Raw genomic sequence first — 27,044 nt, 5'->3', positions numbered from 1 at the left:
CCAGCCAGGCCTGAGTGAGAGCTCTCTGCTGTTTACATCATAAGCCGCCTCGAGAAGTCACTGACAAGACCTAGTAATTAAAGAACCTCGAGAAGCTAGAAGTTTCTTTCTTTGCGGACTGTGAGCTTTTTTAAAAGTGCAAAGAATATGCCATCCTTTAAAAAAATGCTTCCCATCTGAATTGAGATTCCTGTTCACACAACATGTTTCGAGCCTCAAGCCCTTCCTGGCAGAACCCTGGTAGCAGTGGCTGTCCCAACAGAAGTATTTTTGCTGACTTTTGTGGCTTAAAAGCCTTCTCTGATGGAGCACTCCTCCTTCCCTCTCCCTCTTCTCAGCCTCCTCCGGTAGGATGAAGGGTGTAAGATTTTGTGCTGAGGCGCTGAAGCTTGACAAATTGAGGCCAGCCTATCTCTAAATGGAATCCGTGTATCTTGCTAGGGAGGGAGAAAATCAAGTTCCAGCACTTCCCTCGTTATCAGCCTCTCTTTTTCCCTACCCTTCCCTGAGGATAAAAATAGCCGCTTCCCAGGGCCTCACTGCGATGGAGCAACTGTGCGCCAAGGCCTAGCGTGAGAGCAGCTGCTTCCCGAGGCACGGCCCCGCCAGAGCCTTGGGGTCAGGACAGGGGCCTGTCCGCAGGGACGAGGTGTCCCCGGACAGGGCAGGGGCCCTTGGAGCCTCACCAAGAGAGGGGGCACTGGTGCAAGTTTGACCGCGATGGTGGGCGGCTCACAAAAATACATCAGGAGGCCCGGAAGTCCATGCACTGGCTGGCTCCACCGCCTTTAAGTACACGAGGTCTATCTGCAGTTCTTAACCTCTTTGAGGGGACAAGGACTCCCTAGAACAAATGATGACATACCACCTCTCTGTGCGCACTCAAGCATACACACAACACACAGAAACATGGACGTGGACACAAATACACATGGAGACACATACACTTTTGCACACAGTTTCATATTATTGGAAGGCTGTCGAAGCCTGGTATGGACCACAGATTAACAACCCCAAAGGCAGGTTGATTATAGTGATGCAGAACGATTATAAAAAACTAACAATTTGGCAGGGCGCGGTGGCTTACGCCTGTAATCCCAGCACTTTGGGAGGCCGAGGTCGGTGGATCACGTGAGGTCACAAGTTCGAGACCAGCCCAGCCAACATGGTGAAACCCCGTCTCTACTAAAAATACAAAAAATTAGTCGGGCATGGTTGCGGGCGCCTGTAATCCCAGCTACTCGGGAGGCTGAGGCAGGAGAATGGCTTGAACCTAGGAGGCAGAGGTTGCAGTGAGCCGAGATCGTGCCAGTGCACTCCAGCTTAGGTGACGTAGCAAGACTTCGTCTCAAAATAAATAAATAAAAATATAAAAATAAATACAATTTTGTAACGTAAAAATAGAGTTACTAAAGCGTGCTAAGATCTTTCTGGAAAACAAATATATGTAGTATAAATTCTAATAATAGATACGGAAATGCTAAAGTTGATCACTGATGGTAAGATAAAGGATGATTTCTATTTATTTGAGTTTTCCCACTAACAGGAAAGCATGCTGCTCTTTCGCAACCAGAACGGCCGCATCCAGGCGTTTCCGGGGACCTGGGGCGCCCACTGAGCTGCAGGCGCGGCTGGTGGCTCCAGCCTGGCCCGTCCGTCGGGAAAGGAGGGTTACAGACAATAGACAAGCAAACATTAGACGCAGTGACCGCGTGGAGCGGGGACCGGCTCTTGGGGAGAGGGTGACCCGAGCCCTTCGCCCGCCGAGGCATTTTAAAACCCCAGCGCGCTGCCCAGCCCGGCCCGCCCAGCCCAGAGCGAAAGGTGCGTGCGCGCTCCCGGGGAGGCGGCGGCGGCGCGCACGGGCGCGACTCCGCGGGCAGCCCCCTACTCCGGACGATGCCGCCGAGGAGGCGGCGGCGGCGGCGGCGCGCTCTGGAGGTCTGAAGCCACTGCTGGCTGCCACGGGCCGGCAGCGCGATGAGCTGGGCAGCCGCCCCCGGCTCGGGGCTGTGAGCGGCTCGGGGCCGGGGGTGGGCGGCGGTGCGGCGGCCGGCCGACGCTCCTCTTCGGCGGCGGCGGCGGCGGCCATGCGCGGGGCGGCGCGGCAGGGGCGGCCGGGCCGGAGTTGCCTCCCGGGGGCCCGCGGCCTGAGGGCCCCGCCGCCGCCGCCGCTGCTGCTTCTGCTGGCGCTGTTGCCGCTGCTGCCTGCGCCTGGCGCTGGCGCTGCCGCCGCCCCCGCCCCGCGGCCCCCGGAGCTGCAGTCGGCTTCCGCGGGGCCCAGCGTGAGTCTCTACCTGAGCGAGGACGAGGTGCGCCGGCTGATTGGTGAGTGGGGCCGCCGAGGCCGAGGCGGGCAGGTCGGGCAGGCTAGGGTAGCTTCCGGCCGCCGGCGGATCAGTCTGCGCGCCGTGGACCGCGGGCGAGTACCCTCCCCGCCCCCAGCGCCCGGATTCGCCTCGCGGCCAGGTCTCTGCCTGCCTTGCTGGCTGGGAGGTGTGGTCCCTGCCCGGTCCCCAGCTCCGGGTCAGCCTTCGTGCCGCCCTCGCTGTCCCGCCGCGACAGACCCAGATTCACCCCATCCCATCCTCCTCACTGCCTCTTTAGCCCTTCTCCCTAGAAGAGTCAGTCGCCGTTACAACTTTTTTTCCTTGCTGCACGAAGTTTTTTTGACCCTTTCTGTGTGTCACTCTAGGGCCCTCGATTTGGAATATCTCGAAATTCACGTTTTAGACTGAACTTGCAAACCGTTTGCTGTGGTTTTGATGCCCCAGTAGAGGCCACGCTCTGTGCTTACCCTTTTACAAAAAAAAAAAAAAAAAAAAAAAAAAGAGAAAGAGGGGGAGGTTATAAGGGCACCAAATGTTCGTGGCAGCCTCCAAATCTTGGGACGTAGATTTGGAGCATATGCTTAGATTCTAAGCATATTTTTAGTGAATGAATCGCCAGGTAGCAGACCTTTTTAGTTTCAATGCCTTTTTGGTTTTTGCATTGGGTGTGTTGGGAGTTTGGACTGATTCTGTACTTCTGGGCCACTCTCCTATTTTGAGTATCTTGAAGGGAAACAAGAACTTAGTCTTGGGTCGGTTTGTGGTTCCATTTACTTGCTTAGCTTTGTTGTTTGGGGAATTAATTTGAAAAATTGCTGGGGTCTTATGTTAGGATTTTGTGGATTCTGGAAATGACCCCTTGGAGGAAGGTCTGACAGGAACGACCCCCAAAAAGGAAGTCCTTGGTACCTAGACATTTGCGTTCTTTTGTTATTATGGCAGTATCTTTATTTCATCTCAAGGTGGTGCTTCTGAGTGTTTTGAGGGGAAAAATTATTCTCTATTGCATCCATTGTCAGTATTCTGTTTTTTTTTTTTTTTAAGTAATAAGACTTTGTTGAGGTGTGTTGAGATTGACTCAATGTAGAAATGGAATTACTTAAAGCAGACTCTTTAGACATTACGTGTACGGATTTGTAGTTTTTAGCCAAAGAAGAATGCTGTTTTTATGAAGTCGTGCTCATTCTTAATCCTTCTTAGTCTAGCTGAGTTAGCTGAATGTCGTTTAGCTGAATTAACACTGCTACTTGGGGTAGTACTTGGAACACAAGACTAAGACTTAGGAAAAATAATACAAGACGACTCATATCACATTAATTTTAGAAATATTAACGTATTATGCGTAGTTTTGTAAAGGCTTTTTGGTTAAAAGCACTTATATAGCTTGTGAGTTTGTTTACATGGGTAAACAAAGTCAGAGGTGTAGGTAGGAGACAGAAGACAACCAGGGACTGACATTGAATTCCTGCCATATACCTGCTCCTACATGCTTTATACACATAATTTCTTCTAATTTTCTCGGGGCCCAGTGAGGTAGGTGGCATTATTCCCATTGTAGAGATGAGGAAAGTGGGGTTTTAAAGTAACTTGCTCAAGGTCACACAGTTCATTTTTTTTAGACAGAGTCTCGCTCTTGTCACCCAGGCTGGAGTGCAGTGGCGCGATCTCGGCTCACTGCAACCTCTGCTTCCCGGGTTCAGGTGATTCTCCTGCCTCAGCCTCCCAAGTAGCGACCACTCCCGGCTATTTTTTGTATTTTTAGTAGAGACAGGGTTTCACCATGTTGGTCAGGCTGGTCTTGAACTCCTGAGCTCGTGATCCGCCCGCCTCGGCCTCCCAAAGTGCTGGGATTACAGGTGTGAGCCACCGCACCTGGCCTAGTTCATATTTTTGAAAAAAATGAAACAGTGTTGACATAGGCTGCACAGTTTTATCGAATGAAATGAAGATTTTGTCTGTAGAAGTTTGATTATGGCATGGTGGAAAATAAATCATTGCTAATTAGCACTTGAGTTATATATTTGTTACCTTATTCAAAGGTTGGCCTGGAACTAATTTTCTTAGCAATATTTGCAGCAGAGGAAGCTCCTGATTGATGAGCATCCAATTTATGCCCAGAAATGCTGTTGCTGGGAGGGTAGGAAGCATTGTTTCAATTAACTCCCTTGTCTACCCCCGGGGGCGAAAGAGACTTCTAGTAGTATTTTCTCTAGTGCAAATAGGGTTGACCTGTTACAGAGCATCTCTAGTCACTCCATCCTGCCAGATTCAGTTTCGTTCTTTCCATCCCTTCCCATCTCCCTCATACATTCTACCTTTGAAATAATTCCTTGGCTCCTCCAGGTAGGGAAGAGCCAAGTGGGTAGGACTGAGATGTGTACAAGGCACTCTGAGTTCTCAGAATGCAGTCTCTCACAGAAGCTGTTATGGTACTTAAGGCTTCTTGGAGTAGTAGCTTTGCACTGTATTTTAGAATCACTATAGATTTTGTGCCTTCTGAACACTGGCATGGGAAACGAACCATTATTTTATAATATTTTTAAGACAGTTTAGAGTTCCAAGTAAGAAACTTATAAGTGAAGTTGCTAGTGACAACTTTATAAATTGAACTAATTACCCTTGATGTGAGAATACATTGTTTTAATCCACTTAATATATGCACATAGTTTTAAGAGAACTAAAAGGCTTTTTTTTTTTTTTTTGAGACGGAGTTTCGCTCTTGTTGCCCAGGCTGGAGTCCAATGGTATGATCTTAGCTCACCGCAACCTCTGCCTCCCAGGTTCAAGTGATTCTCCTGCCTCAGCCTCCCCAGTAGTTGGGATTACAGTCACACATCACCACGCCCAGCTAATTTTGTATTTTTAGTAGACAAGGTTTCTCCATGTTGGTCAGGCTGGTCTCGAACTACCAACCTCAGGTGATCACCCACCTCAGCCTCCCAAAGTGCTGGGATTACAGGTGTGAGCCACCGCATCCGGCTTAAAAGGCTTTTGGCAAACACAGCAGGCTCTTGCCTTTGTCCTTTTTATCCCCCAGGCTCTACTTTCCAGGGGTAGCTACTACCTCAACTAGGTCTGTTTATTTTTTCTTCCTCTTTTTTTACTTTCGTAATTCTAAATCAATGTAGAATAAGTCTTTGATTTTCTAGTATCATAACTGAGCTCTTTCTCATTTCTCTCTTAAATCCTCCAATGTATTTACATAACTTTTTTGTAAAAATAGCAGTATTTACATTATTGTGTACACAGGTATTGCCAAATAGTGACTTATGATTATGTTTTTTTCTATACATTTTTGTTTTTCCCACAGCAAATAATTGCATTTTATCAAAATTGCGTTTTGATTCGTTACCTATTTATCTTTGGCTGTGTTCCCTCAACTACTCCAAGAAGTATGTTAAATGCCTTTTGATTTTTTTTTTTTTTTTTCCAGGTAGCACATTAAATCATCTATCAGTGCCACTTGGTTTCCTCTTAGAGACTTCTTGGTCTGGAGCATTCCATCCTCTTTCTCCAATCTAGATAGTACGATTATTTTTTCTGGGACTTCCTGTTACTTCTTTCCTGTCTTGGAACCTCTGTTTCTTGGATCTCCTGTCTTCCTTTTTCTTGGTTTGCTTCATTTTGCTACTATGTATGTATCCTCAGTAGCTTCTTAAGAAGGAATGATGGGAGATAAATTACTTGAGGCCTTGAATGCCTGAATGTGTCTATCCTGTCCTCATACTTTATAGATGGTTTGGCTGAATTTAAAATATTAAGTAGAAATACATTTTTTCATAATTTTGATGGCATGTTCACAGTTTTCTGTCTTAAGGGTTTTTGATGAAAAATCCAAAGCCATTCTGATGCCTCTTTTTTTCTCTGTTTTTTTGAAGCTCAGGTTCTTTTCCTCTGGCATTCTGAAGTTTTATAAGTTTTTGTGTGGTTGGTTGGTTGGTTCTTTCCTTCCTTTCTTCCTTTTGTTTCTTGTATTACCTTAGTGGGTCCTTTCATTCTAGAGACTCCTTTTAGTTTCAGAAATGCTTTTTTTTAAAATAATTCCCACCCTTTATTTTCTCTGTGTGTGTGTGTGTGTGTGTGTGTGTGTGTGTGTATGTGTTTCTTTCTGAGATGTCTGTTGGTTTGGTTGTTGAACCCCCTACAAGTGATCTTCAAATTTTCTTAACTAATCTCACCTCTTACGTATTTCTTTGTACTGGAAAGAGTGGGAGGGGGGGAATGGTTCTCAATTTTAATGATCATGTTTTTAAATTTTAGAATCTTTTTCTGTTTCCATTTCATTGCATCTTATTTTATGGATGTATTATCTTCACTTATCTCTGATGTGTGTATCTTTATTTTTTCTTTGTGTTTAATATATTTTTAATATTTCTTCTGTTTCCTCCAGTGTGGTTATTCATTTCAGGGATCTTTTCTTTGTTTGTTTAAGTCATAAATATCTGGTGATCCTTGACTGTCTATAATGAAGAGAAAGATCCTGAGGAGCTGATTGCAGAGGAGAGAACATGTGTGTATTGGTGGTCTAGTGACTTGTGAGTTCAGGTGGACTTTTCATTGGGAGTCTGCCCCGAATATCAACACCTTTACATCTCGTTTGGGGCCAGTGTTCACAATGAAGAAACCGTCATCTCCTTCCTCTGGTATGCTTGGTGATATGCCAGCTGCCAGGGTTTGGATTACCTGGCTGAGGGAGGGATGGAGGCTGTAGCCTTTGACTTCTGGCTACAGTTCTCCTGTCACTGTGATTCAGTTTCTTCCGAAAAAACTTTGGGTCTCCTGCTGGAACTGGGGGTCCAAAAGCTTTGAACACCTCTTTCAGTGGCTCCCCCCTTGTCTAGGCTGAGCCTCACATCAGCCTTTGGCATCTCCTTGGTGCCTCAAGACCTGAGCCTCTTGGAGGTCCTGAGGGGCAGTGACCATTCCTTCGAGTACTTTGCCATCTTGCAAAAGTTTGTTTAAAAAGGCATGTTGTCTTTCCTTTTCTGTTTGTCCTTGTGGTTTGATGTCTTTGTGATTTTTTTTTTTAAACTATCATTTTAGAGGAATTTTGGAAGGAAATGGAGGTAAGGGATTATGGTCATTCCACAATGTGTAAATGGCAGTTAGGGTTTGGGTTTAACTATTAAAGATGACGTGTGGCAGTTTTTTTGTATGAACAGTATTACGAGTAGTTAGTGGTGGTTGTAGTAGTAGTTGACACTTTTAAAAGTGCTGTCTTTTGTCTGTGTGGGGCGTAGAGGTCATCCCTGTGTTATGTACTGTCATTTCCATTTTATAGATGAGTGTTAGTCTGCTCAGGCTGCTGTAACAAAGTACCATAAATTGGGTGGATTGTAAACAACAGAGATTTATTTCTCACAGTTTTGGAGGCTGGGAAGTCCAGGATCAAGGCTTTGGTAGATTCGATATCTGCTGAGAGCCATCTTCCTGGTTTATGGATACTGCTTTCTCCCTGTGTTCTCAAGTGGTGGAAGGGGCAAACGAGCTCCCCTAGGTCTTTTTATAAGGGCTCTAATCCCATTCATGAGGACTGCTCCTATGAGCTAATCACCTCCCAAAGGGCCCTACCTGCTAATACCATTCCTTAGGGGTTAGGATTTCAACACAGAAATTTTGGGGTGACACAGAGAAATGAGAAAACAATAATCTTAGAGTAGGTGTGTATTAATGACTAGCCTGGTTTTTTGGTAGTAGTAGGGCACGCAGTCCTGGTGGAAGTGTATCTGTTCTGAAACACCAGAAGCTTCAGGAGCTTTTAAACTCTGGTTGGCCTTCCTGTGTTCCTGGGCCCTGGTTCATCGCTTGCATTTACAAGCCTGTTACTTGCATAACAGGCTGCAATGTAGGCATTCATTTCTGCATTTTACTGATGAGGACCCTGATTCAGGGCCTTTTGACAGTTAGTAGAAGGCCAGGTCTTGACTCAGTCCTGCCTGAGACCTGAATTCATACTGTCTCTTTATCAGCTCTGGAGGAGTGCAATTAACCAAACACTCAAAAGAGTAGAACTGCAAGCCTGCTGCCACAGGTGCTTGTTTGTGGTCTTTATTATTATGCTAATTATTCTTGCATCCTCCCATGTTCTTTAATTGATAATTTTCATAGTAGTGAGCTCTGTGGAATTCTGGAGCCTGTGAAGGTGGCATATGGCTGGGCAGTGCCAGAGGCTTGGGAAGAACATGCTGGTGGGTGGGGGGAATGGTATAAACTGGTTATGCCAACTGTGGTGGTGGTGATAGGGGTCAGGGGGACTTTTGGGAAGAGACCCCATCTCCCACCAGTTAGAAATTCACTTTGGATAACTTGCTTCTCCTTTTAAAATAAATATCTTCTGGAAAAGTTAAGCATGTTCACATTTTATTTAAAATCAAGTCAATACTAGTCGAGATCACTGTGTCCCAAATCAGTCGAGAAAATTTTTTTAAAGCTAAACCAAGTACCGTATATTGTGGTAGAAAATGACAATTCAAAATTATTACATTCCTTTCCCTGAAGATCTCAGAATTTTGTAGGGGAGACTTGCATTTATGACTGTAACAGAGATAAGAGTTATATTGCTGATTGACATAAGTTATTGTAGGAGCACTTACTTTTGACTGTGGAAAGGGCGGAGGGGAGAGAGGCTTAGAGAGTTTAGGAAAGTTGTCCCAGGGAAGAAAAAGACATTTGAGCCTCATCTTGAAGGATGAATTTGATAGGCAGAAAAGAGCAGTTCATACCAGGCAGAGAAAGTAGTGTGAACAAAGGCATAGAGGGTGGAAGCAGCTGTGTGAAATTGTGGGGTAGGAAAAATCTAATGTGGCTGAGGTGAAAAAATTAGCAAAGCCATGGAGCGCCACAGGATAAAGCTGGAAGGTAGGCTGAGGTTAGAGTAGGAATTTGAACTCTTATAGGTGAATTCTTCAGTGAGCTGCTAAAGAATGCAGACTAGGAGAGTGTGCAGTCAGGTCTGGGTTATAGGGAAGATAGCTTTGGCCCCAGTGAAAAGGATGGCTTTGGAGAATGAAATGCTGGATCTGGGAAATGGGATAGAGCCAACCTTGTGATGATAAGAGGGATCAACTAAGGCAGTTGAAGGGGTGGGATGGATTTGTGAGGAATTTGGTGAGTTTGGAGAAGACTTAGTAGAAAAGACTTTAGGGCTAAAGAAAGGGGAGGAGTCACAGAGGAATCTAGGGTTTCAGATTTGGGCAACTGAACCAAAGGACCCTTTCCTTTTGGGAGAAGTGGTTGGTCAAGGGAAAGAAAAAGGAGATGAACCATGTATTCCTCTCCTCTCAGCACCCCTCTCTCCTAAATCTCAGAGCCCATGCTTGGTGGGGAGGAGAGGTGGAGGGTTGAAGGCGTCCTCTGCCCATGAGTCTGGCATAACCCGCCAGAGGGCCCAGATCCTGGGTGGATTTTTGGGAGGTTAGCGCTCTGCAGCAAACCCTTAACCCTAGGCGTTTTGGTGGAGTTGGTATTTATTTGAATCCATGTGTTTTTCGTTGGGAGACAGGCAGAGACATTGTGCAATTGTGGGTTTGAGGGTTGTTTTTTTTCCCTCATGCTACACATGTGAGAGAACTCTATCCAATTACGGCTAAACCTGTCCCCTGTGAGTCACATCCTGAGTTGACTGGTCAATTCCAAAGGTGCTGCCTAAAATGCTGTTTGGATTTTAAGGATCACTTTTGGGACAAATCAAACATGTGAGTATTTATTCAAGCACCTGAGTTGAGAAGTTCCATAGCATTACTTTTGGTGTTTTGATGCAGTTATGCCAGTGTTCTGAAAAATCTTGCCAGCTACACATCCTAAAGCAAAACAAAAACTTGTACATGAAACAGAACCATTAGCTACTCTAAAATTGTGTCACACTTAAAAGTATACATTTTTGTGCATTGTTGATGTGAATCAAGTACAATATTTTCTAATAAAAATTTTATTAAACAGCATTCATTTGTGAAGGTCCTCTTAAAATGTGCCAAAATAAACGCATGTGTATTGCTCAGTTACATAATAAACAGTTGTTGAATAATTCTTTTTGTGTGTTCAGCAGTGATAGTGCTGAGTGGATTCATAGGTCTCATTCTTACCTTTTTTTTTTTGAGACGGAGTTTTGCTCTTGTCACCCAGGCTGGAGTGTAATGGCATGATCTCGGCTCACTGCAACCTCTGCCTCCTGGGTTCAAGCAGTTCTCCTGCCTCAGCCTCCTGGGTTCAAGCAGTTCTCCTGCCTCAGCCTCCTGAGTAGCTGGGATTACAGGCGTCCACCACCACTCCCAGCTAATTTTTGTATTTTTGGTAGAGACGGGGTTTCACCATGTTGGCCAGTCCAATCTTGAACTCCTGATGTCAGGTGATCCACCTGCCTTGGCCTCCTTTCAGAGTGCTGGGATTACAGGCGTGAGCCACCTCGTCCAGCCTCATTCTCATTCTTATATAAATGTTAAGCTGGAATAGACAGCACACAAGTCTCTAGTTAGGGATCACCTGTAATTTAGGGAGGAGGAGGAAGAGCATATCTTGCTGTATGCCAGGTACTTTACATGTGTTCTCTTTTATCAACCATAGGAAGTCGGTGGCATTGACTGTTTTTTGTTTGTTTGTTTTTAAACAGATAAAGCTGAGATGCTGAGGTTGTGGGCAATTGCAGAATTTGCTGTAGGTCACAGATGTGTGGGGCTATGTGACTCCAAAGTGCGTGCTTTCTCTACTGTGCTGTCTTTGAAGGTTAACAGTTTACTTAGTCTTTAACCAAAATCATCTGAGAAGCTTTAACAAACTACAGATTCCTTGACCTACCCTGAGCAATTTGTTGAATTGATCTGAGATGGGGCTCAGGTAAATTAACGTTTTGAATGCCATGTTTAATTGATTACAGGATGTACAGTTTTTCCACATTTGAACATCTCTGAAATCAGAACCATGTTATAAATCAGTGGAGAGTCATCAGTTAATAGCTTTTTTCTTTCTTAGTGGCATAAAAAATAAGGATGTACTTTAGATTAAATGAAATATGATATTATAAAAAGGTGATACTGTAAAGGGAACTTAAATACATAGTTTGTCACCTTTCTTTTTTTTTTGAGATGGAGTCTTGCTCTTTCTCTCAGGCTGGAGTACAGTGGTGCAATCTCAGCTCACTGCTCTGCCTCCCAGGTTCAAGCGATTGTTGTGCCTGAGGCTCCTAAGTAGCTTGGGTCTACAGGTGTGCACCACCATGCCTGGCTAATTTTTGTATCTTTTTTTTTTTTTTTTTGGTAGAGATGGCGTTTCACCATGTTGGCCAGGCTGGTCTCGAACTCCTGACTTCAAGTGATTCCCCCCCCACCAACCCTGTCTGGGCTTCCCAAAGTGCTGGGATTACAGGTGTGAGCCACCATACCAGGTCTCCACCTTTTTTGTGTGTGTATGCATGTGTTTGTCACAACTTTCAGAATTGTAAAATTCACTGGTGGTATTTATTATTTGCTTATGGCAATAGCTGTGTAGTAATGCCCTTGCAGGGAAACCATAAAATGAATGAGATATTGTCATTAGATTAAGAGCAATAGCAAGGTTACTTTTCAGCCAAGAAGCTGCAGGCAAGGAGAAATGTCAGTGGTTCTCAACCTTTTTTTGTGAAAGCCTTAGGCCCTTTCCCTGGAAAAAGGCACGAATGTCCACACATACTAAAATTTGTATACTGTGCTAGGACCTCTAGACTTTTGGGGCCTTTGAGGGACTCCTGATGAAAAGCTTAATGGGTACACCTGAGTGTCACAAAAGCTGGTATATGTCATATTCTGTTTTACATCCTAAGATCTGACCTCCTACATGAATTTTTTTGAAAATTTGCATATATTAAGATTCACTCTGTTGTAAAGTTATGTAGGTTTCGACAAATGCATAGTGTCCTATGTCCACTACAGTATCATAGAGAGTAGTTTGCACCTTTAAAAAGTCCCCTGTGAATGGGGCATTTGTATTTATAAATACTCCCTCCCTTATATTTTAAATAAGATGCTTTAAAAATGTATTTATTATGGAAAATTTCAAAAATTCAAAATAAGGCGTAATAATATAATGAATCTCTATATACCCGTCATCCAGCTTCAGCAATTCTCAACTCATAGCCAATTCTGTTTCATCTCTACCACCTCACCCCTACGTCACTCATTTGCCCTCACTCTCCTTATCCTCTACTTAGATTATTTTGAAGCAAATCTGGACATAATTTCATAAAAAATATTCCAATATGTATATCTGAAAGAAATTCTTAAAAAATCTAAAATAACCATTATTGCACATTATTAAGAAACTAAGAATTTATAAATATCAAATATCTAAGCTGTTGAGCTTTTCCTGATTTATAAATATGTAAATGTGTATGTAGAGACTCTTGCCTACCACCTGGATCCACTCTTATACCTGCCCCTCCCTCCACCACTCAGTTCCCTTAGTGCCAGACTCCTTCTCACCCTGGAGTCTACATTAGATGGCACCTCGGTCTTGCGTTCTTTCCCCAAATCTTTACATGGCTGATACTTTCTACTTAAAATGTCAATTCCCCAGAGAGGCTTGTCTTCCTAGGGTTGATCCCCAGTGCCTCTCTGTGCTATCACACTGTTTTAAGCATCTGATACTTTTTTGGTTGTTTCCATCTCCTTTAGTGAAAGTTCTGTTTGAATAGAGACTTTTTAGGTTGTTCCACTTTATATTTTTAGCACCTAAAACAGTACCTGACATGTAGTAGGTTTTCATTAAAAGTGGAACAAATGAGTAAACGAGTGAATCATACTTACAAAAAAATTCACTATCCTGTGCCTTACTGGAGTCATCATTCTGTTGATCATTTCCCATGGCCTGCTAAGTTATTATCCAAAAGGGAAATTAGACTGAAGCTATATTTACTAATGGAAGTTTACATATGTTAATTTTTTATAGCTGCTTTTCTTTTCTTTTCTTTTCTTTTCTTTTTTTTGAGACGGAGTCTGGCTCTGTCGCCCAGGCTGGAGTGCAGTGGCGCAGTCTCGGCTCACTGCAAGCTCCGCCTTCCGTGTTCACGCCATTCTCCTGCCTCAGCCTCCCGAGTAGCTGGGACTACAGGCGCCCGCCACTACGCCTGGCTAATTTTTTTTTGTATTTTTAGTAGAGAGGGGGTTTCACCATGTTAGCCAGGATGGTCTTGATCTCCTGACCTCGTGATCCACCCGCCTCGGCCTCCCAAAGTGCTGGGATTACAGGCGTGAGCCACCGCGCCGGGCCCTTTTCTTTTCTTTTTTTCCCTTTTTGAGACAGGGTCTCACTTTGTTGCCCAGGCTGGAGTGCAGTGATGCAGTTATGGCTCACTGCAGCTTTGATCTCCCAGACTCAAGTGATCCTTCTGTCTCAGCCTCTAAATAGCTGGGACTACAGGTGTGAGCTACCATACCCCACTAAGTAAAAGAATTTTTTTTGTATAGATGAGGGCTCCCTGTGCTGCCCAGGATGGTCTGAAACTTCTGGGCTCAAGGGATCCTCCCACCTTGGCCTCCCTAAGTGCTCGGTTTACAGGTGTGAGACACTATGCCTGGTCTTGATAACTTAACTTTCTTTGGAGTTGCCTAATTTGCCTCTCCTATTCCCTTGCTGTCTCTGGGTAAGGTGCCTCCCATGTCGACTTCCATAGCTCCATACACTGCATAAGCAGACCTGTATCACTGCACCCATCATATTTTGTCTCTCCCCTACTGCACCGAGGCTACCTCATGGCTTGGCACAGAGCAGTCTCTCAATAGACTGTTGGCCCACACTACAATTGGAGGATGTGAAGTATTCAAGAGAGATTCTGGCAAAAGCCTTTATCAGTAATGAAAAGCTAGGAAATACAATTTCTAATTTTTTTTTCCCCAAAATGTGTAACCTGCTGTCCTATCCAGTCTGTTTTCCATCTTATATACAGTATAGTTTTCAGCCCTAGCAATTTGACTTGGGTCTTTTTGTATTTTCCATAATTCTACTTAACTTTTTGACCATGTGGAGTACAGGTATAATAGTTGTTTCAGTGTCCTTGCTTGTATTCTAACATTTGTGCCTGTTCTGTGTTGATTTTGACGACATATCATGTTTACTTCCTGAAGTGGCACAGTTAGGAAAAGTTAGTGCCTGCAGATTCCTGGCTTTTCCTTGGGAGGAACAGGAGATTCCCTTCCATGTCTTCTTAAAGCTGATTTCTAAACCACCTATCGGGACCAAAAGGGTGGGCCTACCTGCTTTTCTTTAGGCAGAAAGAAGGCAGTCTGAAGGAAGGAGGGGAAGAAGGGGTATATTTATGTTGTCTGCTATTGTTGATCATGCATATGTTCTTTCTCTGGAAAGGTCTGTTTAATCCTCCTTTCTGTGTATGAACATACACTCTCAAGACAGTTCTATCAAGACACTTAGGGTTGCAGGACAAATATATGAGGAAATGCTGAAGAATGTGGCAGAGAATTACATGAAAAATCATATTTAATCCACAGATTATTGCTTGAACAGCTATGGGATTGAAGATTTACATGCTTATTCAATTATGAGGAAAAGATGCCCCTGTTCTACAGTCTAATATTTTAATTCCTTGTCTTATAATGTAGTTAAACATTAGGTCTCAGCTAATTTTCTAGGTATAATATGACCACAGCTAGATTTATTACATTCTGATGAACAAACTGTTATTTTATCGATTTCAGCTTGTTACTTTCCATAACCTAAGAGTATTTGAAATAAGAGCTCCTTGTTTACTTTCCTTTTAGCATTCATTAAAGTGTATTCAGTGGTTTAATACATGTTAACTGATATTGGTTTTTTCTCTGATTAATGGCTCATATTACCACTGTCCTCAGAATCTAGAAGATTATCTTGACTAAATGAATTTTTACTTAAGGTTTAAATGGCATATGTAAACTGTGGATGATATAATAAAATAATAGTGTTTTGGCTGACACTAGGAAACCATGGATGATATCATAGAGTAATAGAATTTTGCGGCTGAGGAGGGACATTAACATCATCTGGTTTAACTTTTTTGTTTTGTAGTTGAGAAAATTGTTGCCTAGAGAGGGCGGTTAAAGAATTGGTTGCCAAAGGTCATTCAGCCACCTACTAGTGAAGCCAGGGAAAGGGAAGCAAGAACTGTGAACTCTGCTTTAGTTCTCTTTCTGCGACATCACTTTTGTTTTTTTGCCTTAACTAATGGTTCTTGACATTTTCTTTAAAGTATCATTTTCTTTAAAACCCATTTTCTTTAAAACCCATCTTTGATGTAGTTGACTTTTATCGACAGCCAGCCATTCATGCATCTAATATTTAAGTAGTTACAAGTAAACTAAGACCCCAGCCTTGTTTGTGAGATGTGCAAGGTAATAGGAAGATGGACATTTGAAACAACTCCCTGAAATATGTTATTGTTAAGTGCTATAAAGGTGGCTTTTAAAATAAAGAGAGATGGTTTGCTGATTTAGCACGAATGAACCATATGTGCAGCTTTGAGAAACCAGTAGTCAACTTTTAAAATCATTTGGAAAAAATTTTTGAACTGTTGAATTATTAGAACTTGAGTTAGACAGGCCAGTTCATGTGGATCACAGACCTTGAGATAAGTTTGAACTTAAAATCGTCTAGGGAAAAATGAATTTTTTTTGATGAGCCTTAAGAGTTTTGCAAAAATAACTTTGGTTTTTTAGCTTTGAATTTGCGTTGTTTAAAAATAAAATTATGAAAAAATGCCATGCTTTCTAACAAGAGAGCAACGTTTTTACTTTGCTGGAATTGCCAATGGGAAATTTAAGTCTGGTTAATGTAACTGAACAGCTGAAGTATTTTCATCCTAAATCAGAATTTAAAAATTCTATGCATTCTAATGACAAAATGCTACCTCTTTAGTCCGTGGCTGTCCATTCTTGTTCTTGTCTGCTTTCCAGCAGAGCCCCCTTGTCTCTTCGCATCCTTGTCAAAAATTAATCAGCCCAAAATATATAACTTTATTTCTGGACTCTCAGTTCTCTTCTGTTGGTCTACATGTCTGTCATGCCAGTACTACACTGTTTTGATTAAAGTAGCTTCTTGGTGAGCTTTGAAACGAGGAAGTGTGAGTCCTCCAACTATGTTCTTTTTAAAAATTGTTTTGGCTATTTTGGCCTGCTCACAATTTCATATTAATTTGAGGATCTGCTTTTCCTCTTGTGCAAAAATGGGAGTCAGAATTTTGATAGGGATTTTACTGAGTCTGTGGCTCATTTGGGTAGTATTGTTATATTAACAATGTTAAGTCTTCTGGTCCATGAACATGGGTGTTTTTCCATTTATTTAGGTCTTTAATTCTTTCAGCAATGTTTGTAGTTTTCAGTGTACAGTTATTCCTAAGTATTTTATTCTTTTGGATGCTATTGTAAATGGAATTGTTTTCCAATTTCCTTTTTGGATTGTTCATTGAGGGACCAGCTCTTATTATGCATTATACCTCCCCTTTCCTACTTGGATTGTTTTGCCCGTGACAGTGTCTCAGCATTCTCTTTCCTTTTGATTTCTATGATCTTTACTTACATAACCTTTGACTCATTAGGATTGTTGGAGTCACCAGACCTCTACAAAATGATACTCAGTGACTTTATTTCCCTGACTGTAATTTTCATTTATTCCCTCCCTTTATCCCAAAGGGATATTAGAACCTACCCTGATTTTTTTTTCCTTTGACCATGCTGGTGTCCCAGTTCCCAGTTTTCTTTTTTTTCCCAAATAAGGCACTCATTGGAATGACCACCTTAGAAGTGATCTGTCTCAGCCCTTGGAATTTCCTAACTATAGCACACCTACCTTCCTTCTCAGTCACTCCCTTCTACTGGAACCAGGCTCTGTTTCCTAGTCTCATGAAGAGTTACCCTGCTCCTGGCTTGCCGCAGAACTGGTTCCTTAAAGCATTACTGAATAAATTGTTTCCCTCACTGCCTCTCTAATCATTTCTCACTACTCACTTAACCTCTGTGATGCTTAACACTCCCTGACAGTAATAACCCCTGCTGTCCACTGTCCCTGCTTTTAGACTGCATTTGATTGCTGTTGTCGTATTTGAAACACTAATAATTAATAGTAATTAGAAACAACTAGGTTATCTAGCCCCTGTCTTTATGTGTCTTTTGCTTTTCTCTTTTAATTTTTTTCAAGCATATGATGGGGAAGGAAAGAAAAAGGAGTTAAAATTGAGAGATAAAGTATGATATTCTGTATAGATTTCATCTTTTTCTAAAAGTAAATTTGTTTAAAATTCTTCTATTTCATTAATTTTATTTCCTGATTATTAGGGTAAAATATACTCATTTATAGACTATTTGGAAAATATACAAGAAAAGATATAGACTAGAAAATATACTCATTATAGACTATTTGGAAAATATTTGTAAAGAAGAAAAATACCGTATATTATTTAACCATGCATTGACAATTTTTGATAAATGTATTTTCAATGTTTTTTTTCATGTTCTTGTTTTTTCTTTATGTAGTTGAAACCATTTGTGATGGTTAAGAATATAGGTAACTCTTTGAGATAGATGGTACTTAAAAATGTGTATGTTCAGTTTTTCCTCACTCCCTGCCTTCTTACCATTGCCCGGTGGTCATATTGTGGCCTATACATTTTCTCCTTTAAGAAATTGAGTATGCTTTTCCTTATAGCTGATCACATTTTGTAAATATCTGACAGATGATTTGAAGTAAGTCACATTTCCTATAGAGTACCATCTTGATGGATGTATTAATTATGGCTATACCTATAAACTATATCTTTTATATACTATTATCAGTCATAGACTGATAGTTTTGTACCATGGTCATACTTATATTTGGTTCTCTTCATATTTCTACTATTTTGGTTTTTAAAATTCTTTATAGTTTGATACAGAGCAGTGATGATTCATGATTATTATACCTTCATCCTGAAGCATACCTCTTCTCAGTATAAAACAGTTCTCTATCCCCTATTAAAAACAAAAGTTTTATTAATCTCTCAGTATGTTTTAGAGAAACTTTTTGGGAAGAATACATAATTGCAGTGTTTCCTGAGGCCTTCTGAGTACTATTTTTGCATATGATGAGAGTTTGTCTAGAAATAGAATTCCTTGCCTGCTTCCTCTTCTCCTGAAAATTAAAGCTTTGTTCCGTTCCCTATCATCTTCAGGGTTTTCCATGTTATTCTCATTCAGATAGCATGAGTAACCCAATAATTTTATTTCAGTCCCATTGTCAAATGTTGCACGTGGAAATTTTTTCCAAGTTTTGGTCTTCTCTTTTGGTCTCTCTCTTCAGTTTATAGTACTTTGCCAAATTTTGCTATTTGGTTTGACTGGGTATTTTAAGGGAAAGTTGGAGGAAGTTGTTTTAATCATTAATAATTTATCATTACTAGTGTTAACATTAATATACCAAAGATAATGTCTTTACAAATGTGATTTTTTTAATTGAATTTTATTTTTGAGGGCCTTTTCTCTATCTCTTATCAACCTTCATGGGTTATTTTAGACAGTAGTTGGTCGTATTTTTGTATTAATGAGTTGTTGCAGCTGTATGCATATTTCTTTAAACATGTTTTTGAACACTTTTGTTTTTCCAGTTTAACTTTCATAGAAAATTTAAGAGAAGAAAAAGAGTAAAACCATATAATAAAAATCATCCATAATCCACCATTTATATTCAACCGCTGTTAACATATTTTGCTATTTTCCTTTTTTTTAAAAAGTGGAACACAACATGCATATGAATATATATTTAACTTTGATTCACCGGATGTTTATTGAATACCTGTTACATGCATGAACTATTCTAGGTGCCAGACATTGTTGAAAATTCGCTGTATACAGTTTGTATGTTGTAATTTGCATTTACTGTTATATTCTAAGCAAAACTCATTTTACTACAGTATTTATAACAGTTTTGTTCATGGCTTCATAGTCTTTTTTCAGTGTTTTTTAGTCACTTATTTGGTCATTAAAACCTGTCTTCAAAGAAGAAGCCCAATATGTTAGAGAGATGAACAGGGAGCGGTTTAGTTGAGAGGATATTATGACTTGGGGTATCACCTCTCTCCTCCAAAGAAAGATAAACTGTTGAAAACTGTTGTTCTCTCTTGTGGATGTATTACAGCTTATTAATTATTGCTCTGTTGCTGGTACTTTATATTATTACTTTTCTTCAGTTTTAATTTTTATTAATATATTTGTACATAAAAATTTGTGTCTGTCTTTCGTTTCCTTAAGATGGATTTTAGTAATGGAATTATTGAGTCAAAGAGTATAAATATTTATAAAACTTTGTATAGAGTCACAAATTACGTGTCATAACCTGTGTAACAGTCAGTATTATTTTTAAATAATATAAACATTTTTGTTATAACATCAAATGCATTCCATAAAAACCCTTCAAGTTTACCTATTCACTAAAAATAACAGGATTTATGAGAAAAATAAGGTTAAGGGCCAGCCACTCAAGACTTCTGCAATTTTCAAAGCAGAGCACCAACAAAAGCATGACTGGTACCTTGTGAGATCACTTGGGCAGCCCAGTCAAACCACTTAGCATGGCTTATGTTGCCTCAGAAGAGAGTGAGAGAAATTAACATATAGGGTGTGGTCTTGAGCAGTACAGATGAAAGTCATTTTCTTAGCCAATGTGGTTGCCATAAAGGTGGGCACCAGAAGAAGTGCAGCTTGCTGTGCAAAGGATGGGAATGCTCCTTTGAGCAGGGAGTCCTGGGTACAGGTGCTCATTTTAAATATTCTTGAAATAGAGCTGAGAGGACTCCTGCTTGGCAGCAGCTGAGCTAAATGAGGATCTTTTTCTTTCTCACTGAAAGTTATAATTCTATTCCTGCTATTCCAGATCCCCTTGCCTAGGAAAATTAATATGTGAACCCACTTGTTATACTGGAATGATCTTACTTAGAAACCACTTAAAAGCTGGTGTTACAGAAACATGTTTCACAATATAACAGACTGTATTTGCTAATTTGATGCGTGAAAATTTGAACAGAATTTTATTGGTTTCTTTCAAACCTTTTCAAACTGGAAATAACTACCTTAGCTAATAAAGAATGGAGTATCTGTTTCAAAACAAGTGTTTTCAAAACCTTGTCAGAAAACAGCAACTGTGTTTAATGATTATATTGCAATTTCAACACCTCAGTCTATGGTAGTGAATTTTAAATTTACAATTTATTTTGGTGGTCGTTAGGTGTTCATAGAGATTTGGATCACAGGGCTTTAAATTGTCAGCAGCTTATAAATATTTATTTGTTGAGGGTACAGGCATCATCTTGTAGTGAGTCATTTGTGGCAATGGCTTAATCCAGGATTATGCAGCATTTAATTATAGCACCAGAGAGGACAGGAAGTAGAGGAGTGAGTTCAAGATTGGGTGTTTTTTTCTGAGCGGATTGTGTATGTCTGACGTAGGCTGTGGTGGGAGAAAGTGGAAACCTCCACTGGTAAGAAAGTAATTGAAGTAATTGAGGTTGAGGCCTGTAAGAAGAAACTGAGGAAATGATTGGTACAATAGAATGGGAGAAACAAGAGGATTATAGATACTGGAGATAGAATGACCCTGGGAGCAGCTGTTGTAATAGTAAAGGAAAGAGCTGAAGAACTACTAGCTGTTGAGATACTATAGTTCAAGATTTTAGAGGCAGACTAATTCGCATATTGCTGCTGTCCATAGAAATGAGTTTCTTTGGTATGGATGAAGGTTGTTGGAGTTGAGGAATAAAAGAGACATTGAAGGGCAGATTGAAAGTGGGTTAGTCTCAGGGACATTGGGAGTCTGCCCTAATGAGACATAGAAGAGGGATGTATAGAACTTGTATAAACTGGTCCCAGAATCCTCAGTGAATGAGGTAGCTGAGATACTGAGAAGGATAGAGGGTGGCATAGTTTGATGGCATGATTCTAAAGAAACAGAACTTTTGGTAAGGATGCTCAAGCAGTCATCTGAAGTGGCCATTGGCGACCCAGGGCAGTGTCCACTGAGGGTAAGAGAATGGGCCCTTTGGGCTCCACAGGGCCAGGGGAAAGTTGTACTTCAGAAGGATAAGGAGGTTGGTGGAAGTCAGAGGGGTATTAGTGGGTGACAGTATAGAAGCAGATCATTGAAGGGGGATAAGGGGTGGACGGCCAGGGTGCTAAGCTACTAGCACAAGTTGAAGTCCAACTAGGTTTTAGAAGCCTGAGAAAGTTGGCTGACTGCAGTCTTCGCCCTGTCTTCAGTTGAAATGTTGTGAAGTTGCTCTGTTATGTTCAAAAAGAATATTCTCTACTTAGGAGGCATGGTTTCTGTTGAAGTTGGTAGTTTCTGTTTGGGCTGGTAAAACTAGAGAGACCTTGAGCAATTTGGGGAGAACAGATGTTCCCAGGAGATTGGGAAGGAATTGGCTATATCCACCAGTCTCCTTGACAGATAAGATAAAATTTCTAGTAGAACAAAACCATGAATTATCAAATGACTGCATGTATGACTTGAGGACGTGCCTGCATTTTGTTCTTCTTTTTTTTTTTTTTGTCTTGTCTGGCTGCTTACAGGTACTTTTTATCTAGCTTAACATGGAGTTGAATTTACAGAACTCCTAGATGCCCTTGATACTTTGAACTGTGTCTGGAAAACTTAACTTACACATTATTTTTTATTATTATTACCAGTAATAACAATAAATTGTTATTAGGAACAGAGTTCTTTATTTTCCTGGGAAAGGTGTTTTGAAGTTTAAATATGGAAGTTGGTGATCACTTAAGATTAATTTTTTCTAAAACTTTTTATGTTAGTACAAATACTGTGCTATGATTTTGCAAGCTTCTTGAGATAAGCAGAGAGGTAAAAACCATTGAGTGTTAATTCCTTTTTTCCATCTTTTAAAAAATTTAGGTAAACTACGTATAATGAAATACACAGATTTTAAATGTTCTGTTGGTTGAGTTTTGAAAAATGCATACACCTATGTAACCACCACTCCAACAAAGATATAGGACATTTCCATCACCCCAGAAATTCCCTGATGCCTCTTTGTAATCAATTCAACAGTTTCCCTTCCACTCCCCTTTCCAGGGTCACCACTGACCTGATTTCTATCACCATAAATTACTTTTGCCTATTCTATAACTTTATATAAGTGGAAATATTAGTATATGCTCTCTTGTGTAGTTTCTTTCACTCATACAGTCTATGAAATTCATCCCTATTGTTACAAAGTCTCTTATTTTCATTGCTGATTAGCATTCCATTTATATATATGCCACAGTTGGTTATCCGTTCATCTGTTGATGGACGTTTGTGTTGTTTCCAGTTTTGGCTATTGTGGATAAAAGGGCTGTGAACATGGCCAGGCATGGTGACTCACGCTTGTAATCCCAGTACTTTGGGAGGCCGAGGCAGATGGATCACTTGAGGTCAGGAGACCAGTCTGGCCAACATAGTGAAACCACGTTTTTATGAAAAATACAAAAATTAGCCGGGCGTGGTGGCAGGTGCCCGTAATCCCAGCTACTCAGGAGGCTGAAGCAGGAGAATAGCTTGTACCTGGGAGGCAGAGGTTGCAGTGAGCTGAGATCCTGCCTGGGCAACAGAGTGAGACTCTGTCTCAAAAATAAAAACGTTGGGGGGAGGGATATGAATATTTGTGCATAAGTCTTTTTGTGGACATATGTTTTCTTTTCTTTTGGATAATTACTCAGAAATGGAATTCTTGGATCATAGAATAGGTGTATGTTTAACTTTATAAGAAACTGTGTTTTCCAAAGTAGTTGAACATTTTTTACACTCTTAGCAATGTGTAAGAGTTGTATAATAGTTACTCCACCTCCTTGCCAACGTTCAATGTTATTCTCTTGGGTGCTAATGGCTCTCACTGTGGTGTTCATTTGTAGTTCTCTGATGATTAAGGATGTTTAGCACCTCTTCATATGCTTATTGGGTATGTATATAATTATGAAATGTCCGCTCACATCTTTTGTCCATTTTATTTAATTTGGTTAAAAATTTTGGTTCTTTATATATTCTAGAAACAAATCATTAAAAAAAATTAACCAACATCTCTCCCTTCCCCCAGCTGAGTTCTTTCTTAGATATATGTGTTGTGACTATTTTCTCCTAGTTTGTGACTTCAATTTCATTTTCTTAATGTTTTTTGAGGGACAGAAGTTTTTAATTTTGATGAACTTCAGTTTTTAATTTTGATGATTTTTAAATTTTGATAAGGTTTTAAAATTTTGATAATTTTCAGTTTTTTCTGGTTGCTTTATGTTCTGTGTCACCTGTCCAGGAAATCTTTGCTCACCCCAGGTTGTGAAAATTTTCTATCCTGCGTTTTTTTTTTTTTCAGCTCAAAGGAGAGCAAGGGAGAGAGGGAAGGAGAGACAGAAGGGAATGGGGGAAAAAGAGAGAGAGAGAAGGCAATAGAGAGAGTGCGAGGTGGAGGGGGAAGAAGAAAAAGAGAGAGGGCGAGGGAGCCAGAGAGCAAGAGCGACAGAGCCCCAGAGAGGGAGCGCTCCGCTCTGGCAGACAGGGCCTCTTCTATCCTATGTTTTCTTTTAGAAGCTTTATAGTTTTGGCTTTTACATTTAGGTTTATATCTCAGATTGGATTTTGTATGATATGTAAGATGGGGTCAAGGTTTATTTATTTTTTTAACTTATAACCCTAGGAAGAGTTTTTTAAACATTTATTTTATTTTTTAAATTTTTATTTATTTTTTATTTACACATTATTATTGTACATATTTATAGGGTACAGTTTGGTGTTTTGATACATATCTCTGCTGTATAATGATCCAGTCAGGGTAGTTAGTGTATTCATCACGTCATACATTTATCATTTCTTTGTGATAATAACCTTGAAAAGCCTCTCTTCTAGCTATTTTGTGATATACAGTGTTTTACTGTTAACTAGTCACTCTACTGTGCGTTAGAACATCAGAATTTATTCCTCTTATCTAACTGTAAGTTTGTACCCACTGACTAACCTTTCCCCATCCTCCACTTTCCCCTCTCCTCCTCAGTCTCTGGTAATAATTGCTGTGCTCTATTCCTATGATATCAACTTTTTTTTTTTTTAAAGATTCCACATATGAGTGATGTCATGCGGTATTTGTCTTTCTGTGTCTGGCTTATTTCACTTAACATGATGTCTTCCAGGTTCGTTCATGTTGTAGCAAATGACAGAATGTCCATTTTTTTTAAAGTTGAATAATATTACATTGTGTACATTTACCATATTTTATTTATCCATTCATTCCTTGTTGGACAGTTAGGTTGATCTCATATCTTGGCTATTGTAAATAGTGCTACAATAAGCATGGGAATGCAGATACCTCTTTGACATACTAATTTCATTTTCTTTGGATATATACCCAGTAGTGCGATTGCTGGATCATATGGTAGTTCTTTTTTTTTCCCCCTACACACAGAGTCTTGTTCTGTCTTCCAGGCTGGGGTGCAGTGACACGATCATAGCTCACTGCCGCCTCGAACTCCTGGGCTCAAGCCAACCTCCCATCTTAGCCACCCAAGTAGTGAGGACTACAGGCATACACCACCATGCTTGGCTAATTGTAAACATTTTTTGTAGAGACAGTGTCTCACTAATGTTGCCCAGACTGGTCTCATACTTCTGGGCCTAAGTGATCCTCTGGTCATGGCCTCCCACACACTGGGATTACTGGCATGAGCCACTGTACCTGGCCTTAACTTTTAATTTTTTAAAGAACCTCCAAAGTCAGGCCAGGCACGGTGGCTCACGCCTGTAATCCCAGCACTTTGGGAGGCCGAGGCAGGCAGATCACGAGGTCAGGAGATTGAGACCATCCTGGCTAACACGGTGAAACCCTGTCTCTACTAAAAATACAAAAACAAAATTAGCCGGGCATGGTGGCGGGCACCTTTAGTCCCAGCTACTTGGGAGGCTGAGGCAGGAGAATGGCGTGAACCCAGGAGGCGGAGCTTGCAGTGAGCTGAGATTGCGCCACTGCACTCCAGCCTGGGCGACAGAGCAAGACTCGTCTTAAAAAAAAAAAAAAGAACCTCCAAAGTCTTTTTCATAATGGTGTACTAGTTTATAATCCTACCAGCAGTATAATAGCCATCCTAACTGGAATGAGGTGGTATCTCATTGTGGTTTTAATTTTCATTTTAAGGTTTTTTTTTTCTCTGTATATTTATGCATCTAGTTGATTTACATCGCTTGTCAAAAATACTAAAGTTGAATTGCCTTGTTACTCTTCCAAGGCATTTTCATTTTCAAAATTGTTGTTGGCATGTAAATTTTATGATTAATTTATTTTTTCAAAAAATCTATTGAGATTTTGATTAAGATTACTTTGAATCTGCAGATCAATATGAGAGACTTGACATCTTAACAGTATTGAGGCTTATCTAAGGAGAATGGTACAGTATGTCTCTCCACTTTTTAAGGTCTTCTCTAATTTTTCTTAGCCATGTTTTATAGTTTTCAGTGTAGAGATCTTGTAGCTTTAGAGTTATTCCTAGGTCCCTGGTGTTTTTTAATGTTATAGTATTGATTTTTTAAGTTTATTTTCTAGTTGTTGCTAATATAGAAATACAATTGATGTTAAAGTATTGGCTTTGTATTCTGAGACCTTGCTAAATTCACTAGTTGGTTTTAGTAGTATTTTAGTAGATTTCACAGTGTTTTCTATACATACAATTATGTCATCTGTGAACAAGGACAGTTTTACTTCATCCTTGTGCTTTTTATGTCTTAATACGTTGGCTAGGACCTCCAGTACAAGGTTGAATGGAAGTTGTGGAAGTGGACATCTTTGCCTTGTTTCTGATCTTAGGAATAAGGATTTAATAATTTACCATTGAGTATGATATTAGCTGTAGGGGTTTTTTAATGTTCTTTACCAGACTGAGAAAGTTTCTGTCTATTCCTAGTTTGTTGACAGTTTTTATCATTAATAGGCTTTGAATTTTGTCAAATGTTTTTTCTGTATCTATTGAGATGATACGGGTTTTTATTTTGTTAATGTGGTAAATTATACTGATTTTTAAAAAGTTAACCTTTCATATATACTTGGTCATGATGTGTTAATCCTTTTATGTATTCTTGTATTGAATTTGCTAGTATTTTGTGGAGAATGTTTGAATCTATGTTCATAAGGGATGTTGTTCTGTAATTTTCTTTTCTCATAATGTTTTAGTAAGTTTTTTGTATCAATATGATGCTGCTGGCCTCATCAGATGAGTTAGGAAGTATTCTCTTCAACTATTTTCTGATAGAGTTTATGTAAGATTGGTGTTGTGTTTTCCCTTAAATGTTTGGTAGAGTTCACTAATGAAGCCATCTGAACCTGGAGCTTTCTTTTGGGATAGGTTTTTAATTGTTTGAAATTTTTATTTCTTTTAGTTTGGTAAATTATATTTTTACAGGGTTCTTCTGTTTCATCTAATTTGTTGATTTTATTGTCAAAGTTGTTTACAATAATCTTTTTATCTTTTTAACATCTATAGGATTTGTAGTAATATTTCATTTTCATTCCTAGTATTGGTAATTTGTGTTTGGTGTTTTTTCTCTTTTTTCCTTGATCAGTCTTGTGAAGAGTTTAACTATTTTATTAATCTTTTCAAATAATACTCTTTTGGCTTCATCCTTATAGTTGATATCTTTATCATATGGTATTTGATCAGGGAAGGTAGCCTGTATGATTTTGGTTTGAATCTGTTTTTATATTAAAAAAAA

The 27,044-nt window shown here is 40.2% G+C and overlaps 1 protein-coding gene across 2 annotated transcripts in view; it reads left to right on the top strand.

Annotated features, from left to right (window-relative positions):
* Positions 1-1,865: 1,865 nt before the first annotated feature.
* Positions 1,866-27,044, top strand: part of RYK (receptor like tyrosine kinase) — a 94,044-nt gene continuing 68,865 nt past the window's right edge. For both annotated transcript variants that reach the window (XM_054482083.2, XM_054482082.2), the window contains exon 1: positions 1,866-2,328. In XM_054482083.2, the coding sequence (XP_054338058.1) occupies positions 2,091-2,328 (238 nt within the window). In that variant the 5' untranslated portion in view covers positions 1,866-2,090. The remainder of the gene's footprint in view (positions 2,329-27,044) is intronic.

The sequence above is a fragment of the Pongo pygmaeus genome, chromosome 2 (genome assembly GCF_028885625.2).
Source record: "Pongo pygmaeus isolate AG05252 chromosome 2, NHGRI_mPonPyg2-v2.0_pri, whole genome shotgun sequence".
Lineage (NCBI taxonomy): Eukaryota > Metazoa > Chordata > Mammalia > Primates > Hominidae > Pongo > Pongo pygmaeus.
The sequence above is the reverse complement of the archived record's forward strand: the minus strand, read 5'-3'. Positions and strand labels throughout refer to the sequence as shown.